This window comes from Odocoileus virginianus, chromosome 5, assembly GCF_023699985.2.
Source record: "Odocoileus virginianus isolate 20LAN1187 ecotype Illinois chromosome 5, Ovbor_1.2, whole genome shotgun sequence".
In the NCBI taxonomy this organism is placed as follows: Eukaryota; Metazoa; Chordata; class Mammalia; order Artiodactyla; family Cervidae; genus Odocoileus; species Odocoileus virginianus.
The window spans coordinates 22,346,954-22,354,360 of record NC_069678.1 but is presented as its reverse complement, the minus strand read 5'-3'; the positions used below and the strand labels follow the sequence as shown (position 1 = coordinate 22,354,360).

Here is a 7,407-nt window from a genome sequence, read left to right as displayed (position 1 = left end):
CTGCTGTCACCAAACCCAGCTCAAGTCCAGAGCCTTCCATGAAGAGCATGTTTAGGGTTGGTCCTGTCAGCCTTGAGAGGTTCTGGAAGCTGGCCATCATAAGAGAAAGTCTGTGAGTGAGAGTTTTTGTGTGTACATGTTCATATTTCCCATCAGAAAGGAATGAGGACAATCAGGATGAGGCTTGCTGGAAGTCCCCAAGCATCAACGTTATCAGATAATGTTCTGAAGGTCATCTTCAAAAACCAAAGTGCAGCTGAAGATCAGGATGCTTTAGAAGCTCTTGCTATCCAAGGAAGACTGAGCTGAGCACAGCTTACAGCCTCACCACTAACCAACCTGAAGAAGATGCATGCAGCTCTCCAGACTCCAAAACTTGGCTCAGGGATGCACGGGTGGAATCTGGGAGAGGGCAGTGGTGGGGGCTTGACATAGATACCAGAACTGGAGGATATTTCATAGGTGCCAGCATCTGCTTTCCCCTCTGTTCTTTTAAGGCAAAACTCAACGAACATCCAAGGAGGGCAAGAGACAGGTGTGTGTGTCAGGCTCACTCCACTTTTATTACTCACCCAGGTGAACCAGCTTTCAAACAAAAGTCGGTGAGTTTTGATGCCTTTTTCTGAACACCAGAGATAGTTTCATAAGAGCTGTCACCATTAACATGGCATTCTAAGAGGATCTGCACAGCAATGGAATTAAATAATAAGACAGATGAAAGAGTTCAAACGCACAAACCACAGTCCCCGCTCCCATCTCTTTTCCCAGAGAGAACTGAATGATGAATTACTGCAGGTCTGTGTAGGAAATCTGCTGAAGATGCAAGAATGAAATTTGATAGGAGTTGCTCTGTGCTTGATCACCTCTCTGCCAGTGGGGACACCTCCTACCGGAAGGAATGACAGGCCCCATAAAAAGAACAGGAAAAGGCCAACCAGGTGAGCATGCTGAGACAGACATCTCTTCGGTGAGAAGAAGTCCTCTTTCAGAGCATGGAGAGCTCTGCCAGGACCTGCCAGGGCTGGACTGCAGCAGAAAACCCATCTCCCTGGGGAGGATGTGCCTAAAAATGGCTTTGGGCAGGTTTGCAATAAGCACCAAAAAATGTGTACTGTATCACAGATACACTGAGCTGTGGTTGACCTGCCAGGCATCGCCTAGAGCATTAGTCAGGGTGCTCCAGGGAAGCAGAACCAAGAGGTGATATACTGTGTGTAGGTGTGTATGTGTATATATGTATATGTATGTGTATATCGTGTTTGACAAGGACACGATGGCCACACTTACCTGGATGCCAACTGTATTCTTCCCTGTTCCAATTGGTAACAGTAGCACTACCACCTAATTAGAGTCAATTACCTCTGCTTTCTTTTTTTGCTATTTGGTCTTTTGTCACGAAGGGCTTAAAATGTCAAGACAGTAGTTGCACCTTATATAGCTCAATGGGACTCACTATCCTCCTGAAGAAAGCATTCTTTGATTGGGAGTTAGACTTCCAACCCACAGAGACTAGAGATATGGGAATGGGATGCACAAATCTCTTAAATCATTGGAAATGATGGAAATAGGTTCACTTTGACTTCTACCCTTTGGGGTCTCAGATTCATGGCAATCCACTCCAGTATTCTTGCCTGGAGAATCCTTATGGACAGAGGAATCCCATGGACACAGAATCCCCACAGACAGAGCCCATGGGTCGCAAAGAGTCAGACATGACTGAGCGACTAAGCACAGCACAGTGCATGATAGGGACAACAATATCTGGAGAAGAGAAGGGCAATCCACTCTAGTATTCTTGCCTAGAGTCCCATGGACAGAGGAGCCTGACAGGCTACAGTCCATGGGGTCGCAAAGAGACTGAGCTACTTTCACTTTCACATTTCAGGGGCACAGGACCACAGAATGGTCGTTGATTAAAGATGCACAGTATGTTCTTAAAGATAGAGCCCTATCATTTCAAGGTATCATCTCCAAGCTGGTGCTGTCTTGAGACATCCATTTTATCACTCTTGCACTCCTCCATACCAGCAGCATCTGAACGTTACAGCACATCACAGAGAAAGTGAAACTCATCGTCATGTGTTCACTGCCATCCCTCCTTTGAAATAGAGGATTTCTTGGTATGATGGGATGTTATGTAGACTCTTGTGTCAGTGGATCATACACTTTAGAAGCCCTCAAACAGTGGTACCAGCTGAGGTCTTGAAGGTAGGAAAGACAAATTAAAATGTGAAGTATCTGTTGATTCTAATCAAGATAAATTATTGCCTCTTACAGAGTGGAAGGGATCCCGTGGTGTCAAGTTGCGGCCAAGTGGTTGCTTTGTCTTCTTGGAAAGGTGCCATCTTGGTGGGGGAGGAGCGCAGTTTGGTCTACCTGGCACATGGACACTTGGCAATTACAATAGCTGTATTAGTCTTGGTGAGTGGGAAAGACATGTATGTTTCCTGCCACCATGAACATTCCATTATGCATCCATCGTGCTGGCACTGAGACTATCAATGAGAAAAACAGACTGAATCATTCTATGTATTAATAGTTGCTCAGTGCCTATGCTGTGAGGGATGCTGTCTGGAGCATTAAATAAAAGATGCAAAGATATTCATCCTTTGCGCTCATTCCCATAAGTCCATACACCATGTGTCCTCCCCAGATCTCTTTGTCTCTGATCTTGAAATCTTTCCTCATCCAGGCTTCTGAACCAGTAGCCATGGAAAAGGAACAGTTTCAGAAGCTTGTACCTGAAATCTTTATCACAAGAGCTCTTACCCTACAGTCCAAGGAAACTTGTGAAGTTTCCATCAGCTTCCAAGTATATACACTCTAATTATTCCAACGTTCAGGAACTGAGGAAATTAGCAAGTGTGAGTCCATGGACCTGGTGAGTGCACTGAGACAGACTTAGAACTGCTCCCCTAACAGTGAGCCATGGCAATTATCTGGGCCCCAGACATCAGTGTCAATTTGGGACTTCTGTCAAATAGTCTTCAAAACGCTTAGGTAGTCCTCTTCCCCACTATATGCTTACCTGAGTAAATGTCAGGGATCTTTTGGGGATGGAATGGGAAAATCATTACGCTAGACATATACTATATTTATAGGGTCTTTCTACCTGGGCACCTTCTGCCAATGGGTTCTGGATCTGAAAACTGATTCACATCTGGAAGCTAGATAATAGACCTTGACTTTTAATTGGTTTGCCTGTCCCCAGTCTCCTGATTATGCATCCTTGGTTTCTTTGACTATGCAGTAAGCAATGCTCTTGTTGGTTATCCATCTGCCTTGCCCCTAGAAATGCCATGCTTTACTCGATATCTTCATGGCTCTCTAAGAGTGCGACAAACCTGGCTATACTCCAAACTCATCACTCATTACAATAATTAAATCTAGGGTCAATGAGATATGCTTATCCAGCTTCCAGGAGATCTTTAGGCATGAGCAATTCACTATCTCCTGAGACACAGTTTATATCTTCATTAGACATCCACTTTTCTGGAAATCCTTTCTTACGCCACAGAATTTCCAGCAGAAATCCCAGAATTCCTATCCACATGGCCACTCCTTTAGGTATTTGGAAGTATCTACCATGCAAACTCTCTCCCTTACTTCTCTTAATTCCCTCACAATGACTAATTCCCCCTGAGTGAGTGAGTGAGTGAAGTCGCTCAGTCGTGTCTGACTCTTTGCAACCCCATGGACTGTAGCCTACCAGGCTCCTCCATCCATGGGATTCTCGAGGCAAGAATACTGGAGTGGGTTGTCCCTTGCTTCCAGGTTAATTTCAATAGAGCCAAACTTTCACATTCTTCAAGAAAATCAGAATGCTCATTTTAGGTTCCCTGGAGGAGTAACAGAACATACTTTGACCCACTATGGCTTGGGAACACAATGATGAAATTGCGTATTAAACAGACAACATGTATGGAGTGTCTACTATGTGCCAAGCCTGTGCAAAGCAGTTTACTCACATCATTTTCACAACAACCAGTCATGTACGCAACAAATATTTATTAAGCACCTAAATCACCCTAGAAACTTGAGATACAGCAGTAAAGAATACAAAAACCCCCTGCCCTTATAGAGCTTACATTCTAGAGGTGGGGAAACAAGCAATAAATAAGATAATTAAGTGCTGTATATAGTAAGTTAGGTGTTGAGTGCTAAGGAGTATAATAAAATGAGGGTAGAAGACAGGAAATGCAAGATGGTTTGCAATTCAGAGATCATGTTCAAGGAAAGTCTCACTAAAAAAGTAAGTTGAGTAAAGACCTGGAGAAGGTAACAGAGTGACCTTTTGTGGATAACTGGGGAAGACCATTCCAAGGAGAACGAACAATAAAGGGCAAAGACCCTGAGGTAGGTATTATTATCTCCATTTTACAGATGGTTAAATGACTCGCTAAAGAGCCACTGCTTGAGGATAGGGCCAGAATTTAAACTCAAGGCTACTTGACATGAGGCCTGGTACATAGTATAACTGTCCAGTGATGGAATGTAAGTCAAACGCTCTACATTACAAAAGCCTACAAGAGGGAAGAAACTTGCCCAGATGAACACAGTAAGTGCCCTGCACATGAAGACTTTAAAGTGTGAGCTTTCAAAGTTGCAGACACGCGTTCGCACGTCCAGTCACGTACGTGCGTTCTATTTGAGGAGGCACTGTGAAGTTTCTGAGGTGCAGGAGCTGAGCATAGAACGGCACACGAAGGTCAGGTGTTTGCCACTGCCCCTTGCCCTCCATCTCCTACTGCTGACGACCCTTCGACCATCTCCCACGCCCTCTCCCTCCTCCAGTCAGTAACTCTTCTCTCCTGTTCACTCCATGCCAGCCCCTACATGCCAGCTGGTGTACTGCTGTATTGCCTTTCAAGGAACTGTACCGTAAGACTTTAAATGTTTCTTTATTTTGTGTTTGTTTTTCATGTATTGCTTGTGTGGAAAGTTTTATACACCTATTACAGTATAGTACCACATAGCCAACTGTGTTAGTTGTGTACCTAAGCTAACTTTGTAGGGCTCAACAAACAAACTGAACTTACAGACATGCTCTTGGATCAGAACCCCTTATATAGGGGTGACTTACCACACTTGGAGATGATGGCAGAGTTGAGACCAGAGGGCTCTCATTGCTGCCACACCATCCCTGCCTCCAGAATCCAGACTTTTATTCTCTGGCTAGAAATCTTTCCCAAACCAATGAACAGACTTGTAAAACTTTAGCAACATATTTAATGAGAGATATTTTAAAGAGTCTTGACTTGATGACATAAATGACGTCTCCAGCTCTGACTCCTTTATTGGCAGTGAGTAACAGAGCATAAAGTTAGATCCTTCTGAACTTGAAAGCAGGTTCCACACTTTTCTCACTATGTGATCTTGGGCAACTTATTAAACACCTCTGACCTCCCAGTATCATCATCCACAGAACAAGGCTAGAACTGTGTCTCAGGGGTGTGGTAAGGATTAGATAAAATGTGTACAGCACCTTGCAGACTGACTGGGATAGAGGGGATGCTCTAATGTGTTCATTATCTTCTCCCCTTCTTCCTTCTCCCCTATGTAATTAGTTGTATTTCTACATGCACAACTCTTGCTTTCTTAATGTATTACAGTTTTATTGAGGGTTGGGAGGTTGTCTTCTATATGTAAGTGCTCACCATATTTTATATTATATGGTGGTACATAGTGAATGCTTACAAGTGATTTGATGTGATTGCTGGGTTAGTGGGGAAGAGAAAGAAGAGTGATTATTGCTTTGGGACTCTGTGGTTGCAACAGTCATCTGGGTGTAGCATGTGCCAGCCCACTGCTCACCACAGTTGTTCTGACCGATGTGACCGGCCAGGAGGTATCCTCTTACTTCTTCAAAAGTCAATATGTGTCATTCTGGAAGATAGACCACTGTCCAGTTAGAGGAAGACAAGTCTTCAGTCAAGAGAAGAAGAGCAGCTGTCATCACCAGGTCATCCAAACCATCAGTAGGTTCTTGCAATATCCTGGTAAGAAGCAGAATTCCAGTTTAACTCACAACTTTAACACCCTCTTCCCACACATCTTTCATCAGGACCACTATCAAAGAGTTAAATTGACCGATTTCAGTTTTTATTTCTTTTGTCCACCCTCTGGCAAGAGCTCAATAAGCAGCTAACCAGCTGAAAATAGGAGGAGAAGAAAAAGGCCTGGACCTCGATGATTCAGGAAATGGCTCATCAGCCATCCAAAATTGAAGTTACTTTTTCATTCATGTAACATGAATAAAAATTCTCTGCGATAAATATTAGGAATAGTTCAATGGAGTATAATTCGTTTCTTTTAAGAAAGAAAAGTAAATCATTTGTGCTGCCTTTTTCCCCTACATTAGCTTGTTCAGTCCTCATAAGAACCCTGTAAATTACCCCTAATTTACAGAGGAAGCAACTAATCCCAATAATATTAAATAACTTGCTTAAGATAATAAATTACTAACCCAAGAATTATATGGACATGCTTTTAACTTGATCCCAGTGGTTTTCCTTTGCACCTCATTTTTATGGCTCCATTTAAAAAGGATTGATAAAGGACAGTTTCTCCTGACCCTATTATGAAGGGTCAGTGAAGTTTGAAAGAAATCATTATAGAACTGTCTTTTCTTTTAGTGATTGTACATAGAACCTAGCCTTAAGACAAATGGATTTTTTAGAGAAAAAATAATTTTTTTCAAAAGTTAATAATGACTATTGTGACCCCACAGACTGTCGCCCAACAGGCTCCTCTGTCCATAAGACTTTCCAAGGAAGAATATTAGAGTGGGTTGCCATTTCCTTCTCCAGGGGATCTTCCAATCCCAGGGATCAAATCCAGGTCTCCTGCATTGGCAGGCAGGTTCTTTACCACTGAGCCACAAGGGACGCTCATAATATTAACTTGTACTTTTCTCTGGATCATTGAGAAATCCCCACAGACATGATGCTTCACCCTCAATCACTACAGAATGGGTACAGGGTGTCAATGTTTCCATTTTGTGACTGTGGGCTCAAGTGGAAAGAAAGAGAAGCTATAACAAAGTTAGGGAAAGAATCATGCTTCTACATACTGGCCAAGTTCAGCTTGACAAACTTTTAAAAATAGATCAATCTATCAATAAATTGTCAAAGCATTCATCATACACATACATAGGAACAAATGCTAAAAGAAAATAAGGAAAATCAGTACTGTTGTTGTGTTAAGGTGATAGGATTATGAAGAAATGTCCCCAATTTTACATATTTTGTAATGATCTTATATTATTGGTATTTTATAATATTAAAGGAAGATATAAACCAATAATCATATTCACTTCACTGGATCCTGTAAAAGTATCCATTTGCCCAGGACTAGGTTACTTCTTTCCATCAAAGTCCCATTAGTACAGTTTATTGAATTGACACT

The 7,407-nt window shown here is 42.4% G+C and overlaps 1 protein-coding gene across 2 annotated transcripts in view; it reads right to left on the bottom strand.

Annotated features, from left to right (window-relative positions):
* Positions 1 to 3,991: 3,991 nt before the first annotated feature.
* Positions 3,992 to 7,407, bottom strand: part of PBX1 (PBX homeobox 1) — a 329,269-nt gene continuing 325,853 nt past the window's right edge. For both annotated transcript variants that reach the window (XM_070467711.1, XM_070467712.1), the window contains one exon: positions 3,992 to 5,996. In XM_070467711.1, coding sequence (XP_070323812.1) covers positions 5,976 to 5,996 — 21 coding nt within the window. In that variant the 3' untranslated portion in view covers positions 3,992 to 5,975. The remainder of the gene's footprint in view (positions 5,997 to 7,407) is intronic.